Source organism: Eptatretus burgeri, chromosome 9 (assembly GCF_056783735.1).
Source record: "Eptatretus burgeri isolate ZD-2024b chromosome 9, Ebu_testis_v1, whole genome shotgun sequence".
NCBI lineage: Eukaryota > Metazoa > Chordata > Myxini > Myxiniformes > Myxinidae > Eptatretus > Eptatretus burgeri.
Genome location: NC_140969.1, coordinates 8147232 through 8168014, shown reverse-complemented (window position 1 = coordinate 8168014; position 20783 = coordinate 8147232). Strand labels below are relative to the sequence as shown.

Below are 20783 nucleotides of genomic sequence, written 5' to 3'. Positions count from 1 at the left end.
TTTTTTAAATAATTTGTTTTTCTTTTCTTTTCAGAATTTAAACTAACATTTGGAAATTTCCCATGGAAAAATTCACAACTGAGCAAAGAACCAAAATCGTGGAATTTTATTTTAAATTTCATCGATCAGTTATTCTCACCCAAAGAGCATAATGCTGACACTTCAATGCCAGAAAACCACCTTCAGATTTCATGATTCATCAGTTGATTCAACGTTTACAGCAATATGGGTCAGTAAGTGACTTGCCACGATCTCGAAGACCACGTTCAGTCTGTTCGCAGATTAATCGTGAACATGTACTGGACAGTGTTCAAGAAGAACCAGGAACATCGATCTGCAGATGTTCTGACCAGTTAGGGATGTCTCGGATGTCACTGTATCGCAAACTAAGAAACGATTTACACCTGTACCCATACAAAGTGCAATTGGTGCAAAAGTTGAAACCGACCGATCATCGACAATGCTTAAATTACTCAGTCCAAATTCAGAGGTTGGTCATTGAAGAAAACAAATTTGTTCATAAACTGATGAGCGATGAAGCTCATTTCCATTTGAACGGTTTTATGAATAAGCAGAAGTGGAGGTTCTGGGGATTAGAGAATCCTAGGGCTATTCATCAATGTGAGTTGCATCCTCTTAAATGCACTGTCTGGTGTGGTGTGACGTCATAATAGTGGGGCAACTTAGCTAAATATAGCATAACAATTGTGCATTTTGTGAGGAAAACACCAAATTTGGCACACTAGTAGCCTAACATATTATGAACAGATTTGGATATCGGGCCATCTCAAATTCAGCCGCTGATGGCCGTGGTGGACATTTTCCACTGCCATCAAAAATTTTGAGATGGCCCAATATCCAAATCTGTTCATAATATGATAGACTACTAGTATGCCAAATTTGGTGCTTTCCTCACAAAATGCACAATTGTTATGCTAAATTGCCCCACTATAAAGGATTATCGGCCCTTATTGTTTTTGAAAATGAGGATGGCAGTGCAACGACGGTCACTAGTGAGCGGTATCGAGCTATGTTCGAGAATTTTGTGCGTCCTGCAGTGAAGGATAAACCTGAGATGTGGTTTCAACAAGATGGAGCCACTGCCCACATGGCATAAGCCACGGTAGACCTTTTAAGGCAAATTTTTGGACACCGAATAATTTCGCGAAATTCAGAAATTTATTGGCCATCACGTTCTCCTGATTTGACGCCTCCCGATTATTTTATTTAGGGTTACCTAAAGGAGCGTGTCTACATCAATAAGCCCCATGCAATTCAACAGCTCAAGGACAACATCTGTGCAGAAATTCGAGGGCTGCAGCCAGAGTTATTGTCCGCTGTTATGGAAAATGCTGTCGAAAGAGCCCGTCTCTGCGAAGCCGAAAATGGATGACATCTAAGCTGCATCATTTTTCATAAATAAAGCAAATTTATCTCCATTTTGTAAATTTTCTTTTGGCATAAAAATAATCAAATTCTTTTAAAAACAAATGTTATTTAATTTCTAAATCCCTAGGTGACTTTTGAGACACCCTGTGTTTTGGTATCCACACATGTAGTTCTTTGGTTTGCAGTGGAACAAAACAAAAAAGCTGAAAAAAAATACTATATCTTACCTTATTCCACACAGAATTCCTAAAACGGCCCAGACAATATTATTGGCACCTTTTAAAAGTTGTCAGAAATCATTAGATTTCAAGCAGGTTATTCTCCTTTACTTTGGAATTGAACTCACCTGTGGTGAGTTGCAGGTGCCTGCAATATAAAAAAATCACCCATTCAACCAGTTTGATAGAGAAAAGGAGTCATTCTGCTGTTTTGTGTCAATGTTTGTACCACAATGAGCATGGAGAAAAGAAAGAAAAAAACCAGAGAATTGTCTGAGGAGGTCAGACACAAGATTGTAGCCAAGCATGGACAATCTCAAGGCTACACATCCACCTCCACAGACCTTGATGTTCTTGTGTCCATGACTCACAATGTTATCAGGAAGTTTAAGGCCCATGGCACTGTTGCCAACCTCTCTGGACGTGGCCGCAAGAGAAAACTTGATCGAAGATTGCAGCGAAGGATTGTTCGAATGGTGGAGAAAGCACCTCGATCAACTGATACAAGGTACGATAGTTTCAACTCGCACCATCCATCACCAACTGAATGACAGGGGTTTCTATGGTAGGAGACCCAGAAGGACACAGAGACAGAGACAGAGACAGAGAGGAGGAGGAGGAGGAGGAGGAGGAGGAGGAGGAGGAAGAAGAAGAAGAAGAAGAAGGAGGAGGGAGAGAGAGACATAATAAAGCCCAACTGGAGTTTGCCAAAACACACCTGAAAAAGCCAAAATCCTTCTGGGAGAATGTCCTGTGGACAGATGAGACCAAATTAGAGCTTTCTGGTAAAGCACATCATCTCTGTTTACAGAAAACAAAATGAAGCCTTCAAAGAAAAGAACACCTTCCCAACAGTCAAACATGGAGGAGGTTCATTGATATTGTGGGGTTGCTGTCATGCCACTGGCACTGGGTGCCTTGAATGTGTGCATGGCATCATGAAATCAGGAGATTACCAAGCCATTTTGGAGCTCAATGTTCAACCCAGCGTCAGAAAGCTGGGTCTCTGTCACAGGTCATGGGCCATGCAGCAGGAGAATGACCCCAAAGACATTTCAAAAAGCACCCAGGAATGGTTCAAGACAAAACACTGGACCGTTCTGAAGTGGTCAACAATGACTCCAGATCTAAATCCCATTGAACAGCTGTTGGGATATCTGAAAACAGCAGTTGGGAGAAGGCACTCTTCAAATCTGGGAGAACTGGAGCAGTTTTCACAATAATAGTGGCCAAACTGCCAGAAGACAGGTGTAGGAAGCTCGTTCATGGCTGGAGGAAGTGCTTGACTGCAGTTATTTTGCCCAAAAGGCTGTGCCATCAAACATTAAATTGAGGGTGTCAATGCCATTTATTTTTATTTTCTGATTTAAAAGAATATGTTAAGTTCTGAATCAATAAGAAAGGTTCTGTAAAATTAACAATGAAATAAAGAATTGTGGAGACAAAATATTTCAGTCAATTTCAACTTATTTTTTGAGAAAATTGTGAGTTATTTGAAAAAAGTACAAGGGTGCCAATATTTTTGGCCACGACAGTATATTGGTCAGTCAATTTTGTTATTCTGTCTGTCAGTTTGTCTGTCAATCGCCTGCAGGTCACAATTTCAAACGAAACTTCACCACATGGAAGAGTCTGTCATCAGGAAGAAGCCTATTGTTTGATGTCAAAAGGTCAACATCTTAGGTGGTATTTCTAAAATCCTCAATTTTCATCCGATTGACTTGAAATTTGAAGAGGATTTATATTTCAGGTCAATTCATTCAACCAACCAATTATATAAAATTTTGATGGCAGGAGCCCCCACGAATAGTTTGCCCCAGGTCCCCCACCCCCACCACAAATCTAAATCCAGCCATGCCAATGTAGTTTATACTTGTGCTAACACATACGATAGTTGCCATGAATCTACTTGCGCTCGTTTTAAGTTGTTTTCCTTCACAGGATCTTCTGGGAAATTCTCAAAATGGTGTTTTCATATGCATCAATCCTGTGAGTATCCTTCTGTATCCACGTTCTACTTTCCTGCAACCCCATTCCTCCCCACACCCATTGCTTGTCCAAGTATCCCTCCAGCACAGCCTTCAACTCTGCTGTTTGTGTTTCCCCTCTCTCTCCATGCCGTTCCTTTTGTCCTGTTACGTCCTGATGTGTTCATTGTTCTTCCACAAGCCTAGACTATAGATACAACACATATATATATATATATATATATATATATATATATATATATATATATATATATATATATATATATATATATATATATATATATATATATCTGCTATAATAAATAGAGGTTGTGTGGCTGTAGCTATGTCAGCAACATTCACTCGTCGATTGGTCACGGCACTGACCAATTGGGTGTGACAGTTTTTCCCAGCATCGTTATTCATATCTAGTGTTATCACATCTTTATCCCACACCTTCCTCCCTCATTTTTCCCTCACCACTCACAGAGGTGATTCCAATATTGGTGATTATGGTGCGGCATCTTTATTGCACGCTTTCTCATCCTGGTGATGAAGATATTGATTGCGGTGCTATCCTTGACAATTTTACATTTATTTGACTACCCAAACACTCAGCAGCCATCCGCGTTCAGAGGGCGAGAGAGGTACTTCCGCCCCGAGGGTGTGTGTGCCTGCTCGTGATGTCACTCAATCAAGACAAGTAGTTCAATTAAAAGAACAAACACTGCTCAATTTTCTTGGTTGAAAAACTACTCAGAATTAAATGCGTAGTTTGGTTAGTTAACATAAGGAGGAAAGATCACAGGAATTTTAATTGTTGTTGTTGTTACATTAACTGCATTAATATAAATAATTTATTGCCTTGAACTGTCTGTTTTTGTATACAACATCTGGGATCACAGATGAGCAAGGTGATGAAGGGTAGACAGTTAACATTTACCAAAGGTGTGGTGGTAGGGAAACAACTACAGATGAACAAGCATGTGCAAGAAGAAAGAACTGGAAAGAGGAGAGGATAGAAAGAAAGACAAATGACCTGCACGTAAGAGGGGTGGTTGTGAGAGGAGCTTATAGGGGCTTATAGGGGAAGGGCCCTGGAGGGAAAAGTACGATCATACAGACTCAAGAAGGCGGTTCTTTTGTCTAGTATTACTGTATTTTACGTACAAGTACATTCCATCCATCCATCCATTGGGACCATACTCGGTGCAGAGTGTTGGTGCTGCCTAAATAGTCTCCTTGGCTATTGGGTACAATCCTGGACGAGTCATCACTCCGACACAGGAAACCAGCAAGCTGGCACTCACTTTGCCGACCTCGGAAGGATGACAGGCAGAGTCAACCACACCTGGTATTAATTCAACAGCTGAGTGGGATTTGAACTCAGGATCCTGGGATCCCAAGCCCACCACCATAACCATTAAGCAAACGCCAGGCATACAAGTACATTGGTGTCTCTTAATGTCCTTATTTTTCACTTGACATGAACAATGGTGCTCCTGAGTCTTGGACACTAGAAAGAAAGGAAGAAAAAAAATAAAATCTCTTACATTTGTCATTTACAATGAGTAGTCTCTAAAAAAATGACCTGGGCACAGTCATCCATTACTACATATGTAGAAGTGGCAGAGCTTTAAACCACCCTATCAACAATTACATATTACCTCAAACCTATCCGTTCATTCCCCTCCTTTTACTCCAACTACCTCCGCCCAACCTTCTTTCCCTTTTCTCTCCCCTCGCTACACACCAACCTCTCCTTTTCCCCTCATACGTCCCCGCTTCCATTTCTTTTCTCAATTTCAATTCTCAATCCTGCCGTGGCACCATGCATTCTTTCATCACTTTCAGCAAATTAGAATCTACGTACACGAACATCAATGACAAAGTGGTCAGATGTGCCTTTGAAATATATACCAAATATCATATATTGCGAACCGTGGTGTCTATCCGTGCGATGGTCTCCCGTTTACGGCAGCCGCTGCCCACGCTGCAAATTGGTTATTTTACATTTTCATTTCACTTTTCTTGATGCAATATTGTCAGTCACTGTATTGTCGCTTCCCATTAGTCTTTAAAATCAACATGAACATCTGGATTAAAGTAGATTTAATACAAATCTTCATGGAGTAACAATTTAAAAGAGATACATTTGGCCCTCATTTGAGACAAATCTATCCTCCACCACCCAATGTTGCACCACCATTTTGCGGTGGGTGGTATACGTATCTCAGAGTTTGGCTCTGAGAGAAACCAAGAGTGCAACACAATTAACCTTTTTAAAGTCCATCAAGTAATTTAAATTGATAGATTTACTTAATGTATTTTCCCCCATCATTGGGTGCGGTTACTCTTGCTCGTTTCACGTTAAGTGTCATAATTCATGCTCAGTGGTGTGTATAAATGTGCAGTGTCCAAATCAATTCAAAAACAAGCATTGCCACACACCGAGTTTGTTCCCAGGATTTGCAGTTCAGGCTCATTTGATTCCAGAAGCTTGGTCACCATGTTCGTGAAGCTCTCCACAAATAGATTGATCCTCTGCGAGTGGCAGGCCATCAAGAGTTGATCCAGAGCCTCCATAGCAATAAACACATAGCTGTAGACACAGAAATCAGGCAGCTCCCATTACCGTGTGTTGTAACTCATTTGGGAAATTTACAACTTTTCTTGGAAAAGAGATCCTGGAACTTCTCAGGATCTACACACAGAAGTAAATAAAGATAAAAAATATTTGCAGTTTTTTTTTTGTCATGTGAAGAATTGCACTTCCAAGGCATTTGCATTCACACAGTTTAGGGCAGAGATGGGCAAGTATGGTGCCAAATGATCGTGTGTACATTTTAGCACTCAATAGACCTGACATACAAAGTTCACGAAAAGTGGAACTTCTGAAACTTGTCAAAAGGCAATGTTGAGAGGACTGCCCTGACACCACCAGGAGCAGTGCCGCAGCGCAAAAGCGACACGTTGCGTGATCATCAGACATTAATGAGACGTTCAACTGGGTGTCTGCTGGGGAACGGGCCTCCAATCAGAGGAAAACCCAGGTGCAGGGAAATAACATGGGATTGTAAATAATTGACGGTGAAGTTTCAATTTGAGTAAATAAGCACTCCATAATAATTCCATAATATTTGCTCATATTATTAGAACACATTATCAGTGAGGGCTAAATATAAATAGGAGATTTGCTGTTTGTGTGTTCCACTGTTTTCACATTTAACGAGCAGGACTCGAGTCGATGAGAAAAATCATGCTCGTTTGGAAACAAGTCTTTCGGTTCGGGGTTTGCTCCAAGTGTCGGCTGAATCAAAAGCTGCTGTTTCCACCTCAATGAAGCGATGTTTCCCGAATCGGATCGTCGTGTTTCCCGCTGCATTTTCTTCCCCGTGTTGCCGTTTGTGAGTTCGTCCAATTTTCCATGTTAAAGCTTACTTCGTTGTGCTGTACTTTCAAATTCGTTTTCGTGCTGCTCAAGGCCTACTCCTCGGCTCGCTGGTGTGCAACTTCTCTGTTTTGACAACACGTTAATCGTTCCACATATCCCCCCCCCCTCCGAAGTAATGACCTTTCTACCTCAACGTTATTTCCCCTTCCTTGTTAAAAATATATTTTACACACACACACCAGACCCATTGGACAATGTCCAATGGGGATTGGTAGAGTGCTCGTCACACTCCACATGCTTCGAGATATATATATATATATATATATATATATATATATATATATATATATATATATATATATATATATATATATATATATATATATATATATATATATATATATATATACACACACACATACATATTTTTTTTTTCACCGGTTGTAGTGGCGTGCGCCTGAAAGCAGGCTACTCAGAGGCTTAGGTTGGAGGATCGCTTGAGGACGGGAGCTCTGCGCTGGGTCACGCTAGGAGAGGGTGTAGGGCAGCCCAGAATCATGGCGAAACCCAATCCTTATCCCTGTGTCGTAAGAGGCGACCAGGGTTGCGTCAGCAAGGGCATCCAGCGTAAAACCTCTGCCAAATCAGTATGCGGATCATAACGGATGATCCGCTGTGGCGACCCCTAACAGGAGCAGCCGAAAGACGAACAACATATATATATATATATATATATATGTATATGTATACATATATATATATATATATATATACATATACATATACATATATATATATATATATATATATGTATATGTATACATATATATATATATATATATATACATATACATATACATATACATAGAGCCCGAGCCCGAAACTCTCTACTGACTCAATTCGCCCCGCGCTCGGCGCTTTATAGTGCGACAGGAGAACCCATATGCAGATTTTCGGATCAGGATGGGCTCGGGGGCGGAGCCACGCTCGCCCATTGGACGGAGGAAAAGTGGGCGTGAATCATTCCTGATCCGCGAATTTGCATATATCGATTCTACTCCGACGCGCCTGGAGGCGGGGCCAAATCGCCCCGCGCTTAATGATTGGAGGGATCGGAAGTGGGCGTGAATCATTCCTGATCCGACTTCCCCTCGGAAAGGCCGCTTTTTGCACCCGCTGCTCGGCGCGCGCCCCGCACGAGGCCAGGACAGCCTGATGCTCGGCGTTCACAAGCGGTGCGGGAATGGCCGCAGGAGAGGCGAAGGTGGTGGAGGGTTTATTGTGGCGGTGATGGCCATGGCGACGCTTGGAATGGCAGTGATGCGATGGTTGCGAGAGCGAGCCGTGACGGTAAAGGTCGTGGCTGTTGGCGTTGTTGTTGTTGTTGTGAAGCGGCGTTGCGGTTGGTGGTTGTTGCGTGATGGTGGTTGAGACGTGGTTGGTTCAAAATAAAGATAGAACAGAAAAACGGCTATCTTAAAGGGTCGCAGCCCGAATGAATGACATTTATTCCCTCTAAACAACGGGTTTGGGGCTAACTACACATGTACTTACAGAGATATCTCACCTACGGGATCTGAATGGTGGTTTGCGAATTTCCTCAACCGCAACAATATATATATATATATATATATATATATATATATATATATATATATATATATATATATATATATATATATATATATATATATATATATATATATATATATATATATATATATAAAACCACAAAACTATAAAACTATCTCAACCTGCCTGATTTTCTTTCTCGCTGTATTTCTTGTATGGTACTTCATTCTTCATGTCTCCCTTTCCTCCATTTCCAAATTGAATGAATGCAAGACTTCTTCCTTTTAAAACATTGTTAAAAAAAAAACTTCCAGTTAAAAACATTAAAATAATTTTTTTTTTTAACTCCCTCTTCCTTTAAAAACATCTGCATCATAATTGTAGTTTTCTTCTTCTTCTCAAGGATTATTTTCCAAACCTGTCTCACATAATCATTTCGTCCATCAACCCTCCTCCCCATACCGTACATACAGTACCACCTTTCAACATGTCTTCAACAAAAATTATTTCCACCCATCCCACAATCTTTGTCTTCCTATGCCCAGTTTGAGAATCTTGAGAAGTTCATTTTGCAAAGGTTGTCCGCTCATGACAATCAAATCCCCTTCACATCCTTTAACAGTGTCAATCCCCTCCAAGTTAATAACCTCTCCCACAAACCCATGTCCTTCCAACCCAACCCTTTCTATGTGTCACTCTCTTCAGCATCCATCCACAAATGTCACATCTTTCTGCACCCCCCCCCCACTCCTCCCTCTCGAGAGCTTCCCCCACACCACTCCATCTCAAATCTTCCCCCTCAACCCACCCACTCAAAACATCCCACACTCCGGTCCCACAACCTCCCAATGCCTCCTCCACGCCAACAACTACGGTGGACCTCAAATATCCAAGGGTTCCACTCCAACCTGACATCTCCCAATCCAGGCCATTGTTGGTAAACTGGACATATGTTTAACAGAATCCTTCCTCCCACAGGACGTCCCTGACTCCTTAGTGTCTCCCTGGCAAGTGTCTCCTCTGGATTGATAGGATGAACCCCTCCCTTGCTGCAGAGTTGCACTTCACATCAAGACCTGAATTTCTCACTGTCCTTGCACTGATCTTCTGCCTCTCAACCTCCAGGAGTACCTCGAGTTGCCACTTCCCATTTTCTTCAACCCCTGGTTTGTCTCTGTGTTGTACCATCCCCTCCAGTGACGACAACATCTACATCGACATCTCTACATCTCTCTGTCACATAATGGACCAATTTATCACTTATCCCAACTCTCTCTTCCTCATATATGGTGATTTCAATTGTCACCATGCAAAAAAGCAAAGGACTTCTGTGACACCATGGGACTGACTCAATCTGTGAACTTTCCAACCCAGATATCAAAGGGCAGAGGAGCTCCTTGTGAGCCAATGGCCATCCAGATCTAGTGCCCAACTGTGTTCACGGAAGTCCTCCTGCAGTTGGGTAACTATTTTTGAAGAGATTGGTGGCAGGATTTGCACTCCGGCCACCATAAAACCCTTCACTCTGCAAAACACAAGAAAAACGTAAATAAAATTGAAAACCCACTCCGTGGGAGAACCTCCTGTGCAGCTGTCCTCAGCAGGGCAGCTCACTGGATGACGGGATTGGGGCAAATCCTTGGGGACCCCCCACTCTTTGATGATAGGAGGAAAAGCATGGTGTCACCTTCCCGGGTCAGATAATGGTAGTGTGTGTCGGGGTGGTGCTGAGGTGTCATCCACCAGACGACGTCTCCTTGGGTTTACCTGAGGCGGTCCCTTCAGATGGGTGCCTGGAATGTCCCATCCTTCAGAGAGGATGATCACCTGTCTGTTATCATCTGAGCTCAAGCGTATGGACATCGGTATTGCAGCACTCTCTGAAGTTCAGAGACCGGATAATGGCAAGATCATGGCGGGTGGTTACCCATACTATTGGTTTGGTCACTCTGATGGTTACCATGCTCAAGGAGTTACTGTAGCTGTGTCCAATAAGCTGATTCCAATGATACTTAAGGTAACACTGGTCAACGAGCATATTACAAGATGAAGGATTAGTCACTCCTTCGGTGTCGTTTCCCTCGTCTCTGTGATACTCCGACTGAGGCGAGTGATCTCATCGTGAAGGACGCATTCCATGCCACGCTCGAGTCTGTGGTTGATAAGTGGCCCAGGCGAGATACACTTCGAGTCTTGGGTAATCCTGAAGAGTTGTAGAGTGCCTTCAAGACCACCGTCCTTGATGTTTCCGGTGGTTGTCTTGGAACTCACCATCGGGCGAAGAAGAATTTTGTCTCTCAAGGGACACTGGGTAGCCCAATGCAGCCCAATGTTGATCTCTGCACAGCATTTGATTCAGTAAATTGGGATGCTCTCTGGAGGATTCTTGGTCTTCGTGGGGTGCCACCAAAACTGATCAATTTGATGTCTGAACTATACTCTGGTACTGAGAGTGCTGTGAGATGTGGTGATACCATCTTCAACTTGTTTCCAGTTATTACTGGAGTTTGTCAGAGGTGTGTACTGGCCCACACACTTTTCTGCGCTTGTATGGACTGGATTCTGGGGAGGATGTCAGAGAGATTAAGCTGCGGTGCATCGTTTGGGAATGATTTCACAAATGATCTCCATCTTTGCGGAGACTCTGGATATCCTTTTGGGGGCTCTCGAGGTGCTACATAAGGAGTCGGGGCGGCTGGGATTATGGGTTTCCAGGGTCAAAACTAAGGTCCAAGCTTTCAATGACATCATGGATGCTGCTATCTTGTCTGTACCCGTTTCTGTTGAGGATGTTGAGGTCGTGGAGAGATTCACTTCCCTTGGCAGTGATATTCATGTCTCTGCTGACTGTGAGCCACAGGTCAATAGACATCTGGGTCAGGCCTGGGGAGTCATGGATTCACCCACTAGATCATGGAGTGTAGCGCCGTCGGTACCTGGGCATAAGGACGAAAGTCTGTGTCTTCAGGTCCTTGGTGCTTCCATTCACGCTCTATGGATGTGAGATTTGGACTCTCACCAGGGATCTGAGAAATTGACTGAATTGCTTTCATGCCAGATCTCTTCGGAGAATTCTTGGATATCGCTGGTCAGACCTTGTGTCCAACGAGCGGTTGCTGAGAGAGACTCAAATGCGATTTGTTACCTGCATAATCCGTGAGCGCCAGCTGCGGCTGTATGGACTCGTGGCTCATTTTCCTGATGCTGATCACTGCTCACGAGGGAGCCTCGTGAGTGGAGGAGGCCAATGGGCCGACCACGTGCCTCATGGTTGCAGCAGGTTGATCAGCATCTCAAGGAGATGGGGATGGGCCAGGTATCTGCCTGGGGGGTGGTCAGACAGAGGCCCCTGGTGTACCAGCAGAAAGTGTACGCATCATCGCATTGCTCCAGCGCATGCTCCCATACCTGACCTGACCTGATATCTCCCAATGGCAAATCCTCCCTTCTGGACTTGGTGATTACCTCTGCTCCAATTGCTTCATCATCATTTGCTTGTAAAAATCAACATCTCTGGAAATTCTCAGAGCTGCCTCAACGCTAGCGAGTCTGGCCGTTCATTCACGCAGAATGGCAGCGACTGCAAGCAGCTAGCTCTCTCTCGAACTGGTCTCCCATATCTACTGTCCCTAATATCAACTCAGCCTGGGGATTCTTCCAAGGAAATCTGGTCTCTCTTATGCCCAAGTTCATCCCATCTCATCTTCAGTTCACCGAACCATGTTCCAACCCATGGTACACTGAATCCTGTGGTGAGGCAGTTGCTCTGACACAACTTGCCTTTTCTTCCTGGAAGGAAACCCGACTGAAGGTAATCTCAGATCATTCCACAAAGTTCGCAATAAGTGTGTGTGTCCACTCTCAAAAGAGCCAGAAAACAACATCTGTCCAACCTCAAGATTGAATTCTCAAACTTGTTTCCCTCCTCAAAAACCTTGTGGCATCTTAAGTCTGTCTCTGGAGTGTACTCCCTTCCATCCCTTCCCTCACTTCAAATGGAACTACAGTCGACTCCGCTCATGAGAAGGCTGAATATCTCAATTCTGTGTTTGCTTCCAAGTCTTGTGTCCCCAACTCTTCACTCTCAGTTCCCACCATTCCCAGTCATACCTAACTGCTCCTGGACTCTGCCTTTTGCACCTGAGAAAGTGGAGAAGTTTCTCACAACCCTCAAATGTGATTTTGCAACTGGAGTGGATGGAATCAGCTCATGTGTCCTAAAAACCTGTTTTGTTGCCCTTGCACAAAAAAGGCACATTCTGCCTTTTTTTCCGTATCATTTGCGCGAGACAATCTTCCATCTGCTTGGAAGTCAGCCAGCATCACTGCATTACCTAGAAAAGGTGCAACAAGTGATCACCTTAACTGCAGACTCATAAGCTTACTTCCAATCATCAGCAAGGTCATGGAATCCATCATCACAGTTGATATGAAATGCTTCTTTGTTCCAACAGGCTCGTCTCAGATCATCAATTTGGATTCAGACCAGATCACTTCCTTGGACATGCTGCTTCCACAAACTCAACAATGGATGGAGGACGTCTCCTTAGATATATCTCGAGCCTTCAATGCAGTCTGGCATCCTACCTTGCTCTCCAAACTCTCTACCAATGGCATGCAAGGGAAATGCCACACAAGGCTCACTGACCTCTACTCTCATCACCAGCATGTGGCTCTCAAAGAAATCCTTTCATCTCCTCTCTCTGTCAAGGTTGAAGTGCCAAAAAGCAGTGTTCTGCATTCAGCTCTATTCCTGATCTTCATAAACTGTCCCTCTTTCTATGGACAATCCCATTCATTTGCTGATTACTCCACCCTCTGTCACGACATCCCTCATACTTCAGACAGGCAACCATATTATTCAGAGATCGTCATGAATGGCGAGCGATCGCTCGCACGAACCTTACACTCTCCTTGTACTCGTTTGGGGCGAGTAGTTGGTCGCTCTCTTCCATTAATTTATTTGTTTTTCTTTATTTCTTTGGCTTTTAGATGATAGTCGGTGAAGCACAGCCCAGGCCACCATGCATTTGTCTGTAAACGTAATTTCCTTGTGAGAGACCACATGAGGGAAATCCCATTTCATTCTGTAACATGGTTGTACAAACTCAAGCGCACGTCATTAGACCAATCGAGATCTGCTTCAGTCATTCCGATGTAATTTTTTGGAGACAACATATATCATTTATAGCATTTCCGAAGTAGAAATCACAAAGGAACAGAAGGGAGACAAGGTGCTAACTCGATGTTCATCCCAACATGGCTAAATGAAGGGGATTCACATAACATGCCGGCCAACATCAATTAAGAATTATCTTCCTCAATTACCTATCCCCCAGTGAACCCATCAAGGGCAATTTCCATAACAATACTTTTAATGATGTTAAATATGACATATTTCAACAAGTGTAGCAATTATTAATCAATGATTGAATAGTTTTGACTTTCCAAGAAAAAGTAATCATTCCTCTGCTCGCCTTGGAGAAATTTTCAGAGTGGTCACTGACTCACCTATATTTTGCTCATGACAAGCTCTGTTATTCCCTCCAGGTCTTCAAGACAGCTGTTCACCACCATCTCAGATCATCCCTCATACAAAACCATGATCTTTTCTGTGGTGTAGCGGGCCTGCGGGGGCAGGGCATGATGTGGGGGAGCGTGGTGGAGGAGTGGTAGGCGTGATCACGTGCGTGCACGGGATATAGGAGTGCACGCCGCCTGAGGCGTCGTAGTGGTTGCTGTAGCCATTGTGGCCTGGGAGCCTGTAAGTCGTGTGGCTTGTAGAGTGCATCGAGTACGTAATAAAGGGGAGTTACGGGCAACGTACGCTCACGCTCTCGCTTGTGCAATAAAGCAGGGTTGAACTGTTCCCCCGCTCGTGTCTGCCTTGGAGCACCACTACCACGACACCACATTTTCCACCCCAGTTACCCCCCCCCGGTGACATCCCTCAGCTCCCCTCCCCTCCCCCAAGCCCACCTCTTTGCAAACTTTCAGTTTTTCATTCCTGAGAGTTTGCTTCTGTAGTCACCTTGTCCACCCCATGCATTCTCCCCTACCCCTCATTCCTCTCCACATCCCATATTTGTCCAAGTCTACCGCCGTTTCAGCCTTCCACCCCACTGTTGGTGTCTCTCTCTACTGCTCCATTTTTTCTGCTGCGTCCAGATCCGTTCTGTGTTCTGGAGAACACACATGCGTGGAGAAGGAAATTCCAAGGAGGATTTGGGTGGGGTTGATGTTGATTTAAATGAAGCTTGTTCACCAACTGGTGATGATTGACCAAGCTGGGCGTGTACATCGGCGAGCATGCCTCCTCCACCAGTGGGCACTTTCCTCCGAGCTGGGTGTGCATATCGCAAGCATGCCTCCTCCACCAGTGGGCACTTTCCTCCGAGCTGGGTGTGCACGTCATGAGCATGCCTCCTCCACTAGTGGGCACTTTCCTCCGAGCTGGGTGTGCACGTCATGAGCATGCCTCCTCCACTAGTGGGCACTTTCCTCCGGGCTGGGTATGCACGTCTTGAGCATGCCTCCTCCACCAGTGGGCACTTTCCTTCTCACCCCAGACAGAGATTAATCCAATACACACACAACTATCAACCTTTCCAATCAAAAACTTTTTCTTGACAGAAATCCAACATTACTGGTTATCACCGTGGATACCCACCCATATGGCTATTACACAACACACAGATCAACTCACTGCCGGGGGTGGAGGAGGGAAGGAAGAGGGGGCAGAAAAAACAAAAATCGGTTTGGCCCATCCATCCATCCATACATCCCTTCCCTCAATCCCATCCTATCCATACTTTCCCTCCATTCTTCGCTTCCATCCAACCATTAATAAGGAATGACACTGAGAAGCACAACACAGGCAAGTAGTTGTGCAGAAGGACAGTACTGCTTGCAGTGTGGCCAAGTGGTTTGAGCACTCAAGCAAGCATTCCGACTATAAGGTTGAGGAATAGCAGGCTTGGCAAGCGATTAGCGATCACTGATCCATCATATTAAACACCTCCTGGAGACACGCGATATGTCAAACAATGTCCGAATTGGACAAATGAACACTTTTTTTAGCAGTCAGAACCGCTGCTAAGTTCAATTTTGGAGCTTAAATTTTGTAATTCGGCTTAGTTATGGCATGTGAGGAAATGAAATGATACGAGTGAGGAAAGTGAAAAAAAAAGAACTTTATTGTTAAGAAACCATTGCAGCTTGTTCCAAGTCAAGGCATGGTTGACAAGGGTCAAAAAAACTGCGAATTAAGACCCCAGCGAGGGAAAGCAAGATGACCAAGTATGAGCCTTGATAAAGTATATAATTAAATAAGGCTGTAAATTATCTTCAAAAAGGATGTTTTAATTAACTCAAACACCTAATTTGTACTCTTGCACTTCTTTGGATCTCCGTTAGTATGCACGCAAAGCTTCAGGTCCCGAGGTTTCATAGTTATGGACACACACACACACACACACACACACACACACACACACACACACACACACACACACACACACACACACACACACACACACACACACACACACACACACACACACACACACACACACACACACACACACACACACACACTTCTTAGTATAGATGCAGCCTGTGGCTGCTGGCTGCATCATTGCTAGGAACACGGTTGTGCCGCTGATGCAGTGCCCCATTTCTCATTTTGCTGACCTCGGAAGGATGACAGGCTGTCAACCCATCTGATGTTATTTAACGGCACAACAGAGGCTCAAATTCAAGACCCTAAGATCTTAAGGCAGCCACCTTAACCGTCAAGGCCAACACCAGGTTTAAAATACATCATGAGGACAAAGTAACTTTTCACTTGAACTTGCTCCTGTTTTATAACGCTTGATATGAACCTGCTTTTCAGAATCGCTACTGACGATGCACAGAACATGAATTCATGAGAGAACACAGACTTGTAAAATCAATTCTGCATTTTCATAGCAATGCCCTTATGTGATGGAAACCAAAGCCTCAGATGTCATTGATGGAAATAAAAATTGTGAGGGGTTGGGTGGAGGAGTAAACATGGTTCTTGACAGACATTTGTGATAATTGCTATACAAATGAATCCTCGAGTTGATAAGACAAGCAACATTAAAACGACAAAAGAAGAGGTAGGTGTAGAAAGCATTAAACTGTTGGTAACAAGGTAGTCATTCCTCTCATTGACATCATTTATGCACACAATACAATTTTCATTTCCTTCACAAAGTAATCTCATCCACCATAACACGTTATAGTTTAGAACAAGTCTGGAGACAACGATGGTTCACGAGCGGTATTTGACGATGTAGATTGTTTCAGAAGTCAAGGATGAGACAATGTGATAATTTTTGACCAAGTTATAAAAATGATCAACATGATGTGGTACAAGTGACAGGTTATTAGCTGCAAAATGTCTAAAACCTGGTTTCGTTCAACAACTTTCAAAATTTGACCTTTGCATAACCTTTAAAGGTCACAAAATAATGTTGTGGACATTAAATAAGGAAACAGGATACGTGCTATAGCTTATTGGAGTTAGTTCGTCGAAGAAGGTCGAAAACCCAGTTAGATTACCACAACTTTGAAAATTTGACCTGAGTGAACTTTAAAGGTCAAAGGTCAAGGATTATGACCTTTGGTGCAAAACTTCCTCTGGAACATTCCAGGAACAATATAACGTCATATAGGCTATGTGGCATTTCGCACTCCTCGGATTATCCATACTTTGATGAAATCAGCGTAAAAACAAACTTGAAGGGGGTGCCACGGGCAAGGTGTTCGAGATAGAGCAAAATGGTTTCAAGACTTTAGGTGGGGAATGACCTCAAGATTATGCATAAAAAATATTGTCATCCTAGCTCTCAAAGTTTGGGTGGTCGTATGATTTTTATGTCAAAATTCGTAATTTTCTAAGTTCGTGACCTTGTGATGAAAATGGAAAGAAAAAAAAAAAAAAAAAAAATATAAAAGTGCTCCGTGTTGCTATGCAGGTGCCATTGGGCTAACCAAATACTGAAACCCCTGCCAGATTCGACAAACCCCCTCGGAGAAGATGGATTTTTATGTCAAAATTCACAATTCTCTAAGTTCGTGACCTTGTGACCTTGACCTTGGGATGAAAATGAAAAATCGAGCTCCGTGGGGCTATGCAGGTGCCATTGGGCTAACCAAATACTGAAACCCCTGCCAGATTCGACAAACCCCCTCGGTAAAGATGGATTATGTCAAAATTCGCAATTTTCTAAATTTGTGACCTTGTGACGAAAATGAAAAAAAAAAAAAAAACCGAGCTCCGTGGGGCTATGCACTGCCATTGGGCTAACCAAATACCGAAACCCCTGCCAGATTCGACAAATCCCCGAGGAGAAGATGCAAATTGAAATTGGCTACCCCCTAAAAACACGTTTTTTGGGCGTGGCTCCGCCCATAATGGGCGCACCATGCCCATTTTCAGGAAAACACAACTAGATCATGAGATAAACCTCCCACTAAAATTTTATCAGGATCGGATCAAAACCCACGGAGCTATGCTCGGGATAGACAGACAGACAGACAGACAGACACCAATAACGAATATAGTGGTCACTTACTGACTCGTGAATCAAAAAGTATCAAATTGATCAGCAAAGCATTCCCAGTATTATTGAGTAAGAGAAAATGAACATCAACTGAGGTTGGCAAAACCTCCGATGTGAAACCACCATGATGGATGAAATCAATAGGACGTTGATCAAGGTATGCTGACCACCCTGGAAAGCAAGAAGTTGACGTTCATTTCTTTTGCTCCAATGAAAGGTTAAAACCTGAAACCTCAGCTTCTCCTTGCTTCCCATGGCAGTTTAGCATACCTCAATCAACATCCAGTTCAATTTGTCCATTGTTCTACCTGTCCGCTGACAGAGATCGACACTAGCCTTCACCAGTAAAACTAGCTCTTCATTGTAAATGACAACTGTCTCAAGCTGTACAGTGAAAATATGGTGTTTTGTGATATAGACAGGACCATACATTTATTACGTATACAACTAGAAGGGCACTCGGTAGAGTACATACCTCTGCTACGTAATGCCTGATCCACGAGAACATATCGGGCCCAATACATTTTTGAAATATCATTCTATGTATCGTTTTTGGCACTATCTCTCAAAGGTGAAGAATCACTTGAAAAATTCAATAATCCTCGTATCCATATCCAGATTCAGATCTTTGCCAAAAATCGAATCAATTCGTCGTGGTCACACACACAACGTGTCCACCAAGTTTCATCCGAATCCATCTGCAACTTTTTGAGATATCGTGCTACATGTCGGTTTCACCCTATCTCTCAATGGTGAAGAGTCACATCAATAATTCGAGGAGTCGGATCCGGAATCGGATCTTCACCAAAATCTAATTGGTTGGTCCGTGTCACACACCAAACCTGTCCACAACTTTTGAGATATCCTGTACACAAACAAACAGACAGAAAGGGGTGAAAATAACCTCCTTCACCTTCGGTGGTGAAGGTAATAATGTCAGAATGTGCAATATCATTTGATCCATCTTTAACAGGTGAGCAAACAGCTTAGATGTGAAAGGCATAGTTTCAGTTTCAGCACAACAAATAACAGGCTCAATGACTTGATTATTCCTGAAGTTTGTGTTTAGGGGTGGAGGGAGGATGGTAGGAGGGGCTGGCACTGCACACATCGAAATTTTCAAAATTATATCTACATCATATGGCAAGTCTATATGTGTGTATGCATGCCTGGATTAATTAAACAAAAAGAGCAACTCTGACTGAATGTGACATGATGCTGATGCAAGTCTTTTAGAGAGGAGAGAGAGGAGAGAGAGGAGAGAGAGGAGAGAGAGGAGAGAGAGGAGAGAGAGGAGAGAGAGGAGAGAGAGAGAGAGAGAGAGAGAGAGAGAGAGGAGAGAGAGGAGAGAGAGGAGAGAGAGGAGAGAGAGGAGAGAGAGAGAGAGAGGAGAGAGAGAGAGAGAGAGAGAGAGAGAGAGAGAGGAGAGAGAGGAGAGAGAGGAGAGAGAGGAGAGAGAGGAGAGAGAGGAGAGAGAGAGAGAGAGAGAGAGAGAGAGAGGAGAGAGAGGAGAGAGAGGAGAGAGAGGAGAGAGAGGAGAGAGAGAGAGAGAGAGAGAGAGAGAGAGAGGAGAGAGAGAGGAGAGAGAGGAGAGAGAGAGAGAGAGAGAGAGAGAGAGAGGAGAGAGAGGAGAGAGAGAGAGAGAGAGGAGAGAGAGAGGAGAGAGAGAGAGAGAGAGAGAGAGAGAGAGAGAGAGAGAGGAGAGAGAGAGAGAGAGAGAGGAGAGAGAGAGAGAGAGAGAGAGAGAGAGGAGAGAGAGAGAGAGAGAGGAGAGAGAGGAGAGAGAGGAGAGAGAGAGAGAGAGAGAGAGAGAGGAGAGAGAGGAGAGAGAGAGGAGAGAGAGGGAGAGAGAGGGAGAGAGGGGAGAGAGAGGAGAGAGAGGAGAGAGAGGAGAGAGAGGAGAGAGAGAGAGAGAGAGAGAGGAGAGAGAGAGAGGAGAGAGAGGAGAGAGAGAGAGAGAGAGAGAGAGAGAGAGGAGAGAGAGAGAGAGAGAGGAGAGAGAGGAGAGAGAGGAGAGAGAGGAGAGAGAGGAGAGAGAGGAGAGAGAGGAGAGAGAGGAGAGAGAGGGAAGAGAGAGAGAGGAGAGAGAGGAGAGGGAGGAGAGGGAGGAGAGGGAGGAGAGAGAAAGAGAGACAGAGACAAAGAGACAAAGAGACAAAGAGACAAAGAGACAAAGAGACAAAGAGACAAAGAGACAAAGAGACAAAGAGACAAAGAGACAAAGAGACAAAGAGACAAAGAGACAAAGAGACAAAGAGACAAAGAGACAAAGAGACAAAGAGACAAAGAGACAAAGAGACAAAGAGACAAAGAGACAAAGAGACAAAGAGACAAAGAGACAAAGAGAGACAGAGAGACAGAGAGACAGAGAGAGACAGAGAGACAGAGAGACAGAGAGACAGAGAGACAGAGAGACAGAGAGACAGAGAGACAGAGAGACAGAGAGACAGAGAGACAGAGAGACAGAGAGACAGAGAGACAGAGAGACAGAGAGACAGAGAGACAGAGAGACAGAGAGACAGAGAGACAGAGAGACAGAGAGACAGAGAGACAGAGAGAGAGAGAGAGAGAGAGAGAGAGAGAGAGAGAGAGAGAGAGAGAGAGAGAGAGAGAGAGAGAGTCGACACCTTTTTTGCTACCAGAAGGAATG

The 20783-nt window shown here is 43.8% G+C and overlaps 1 protein-coding gene across 4 annotated transcripts in view; it reads right to left on the bottom strand.

Moving 5' to 3' along the window:
- The window catches only part of LOC147019488 (protein EFR3 homolog B-like), a 108301-nt gene that overhangs the window by 65759 nt on the left and 21759 nt on the right, over positions 1-20783 (bottom strand). For 3 of the 4 annotated variants that reach the window (XM_085894014.1, XM_085894013.1, XM_085894012.1), the window contains one exon: positions 6026-6176. In XM_085894014.1, the coding sequence (XP_085750140.1) occupies positions 6026-6176 (151 nt within the window). Of the gene's footprint in view, positions 1-6025; positions 6177-8726; positions 8819-20783 lie in introns of those variants that run through there. The other variant, XM_085894015.1, reaches the window with a different exon arrangement.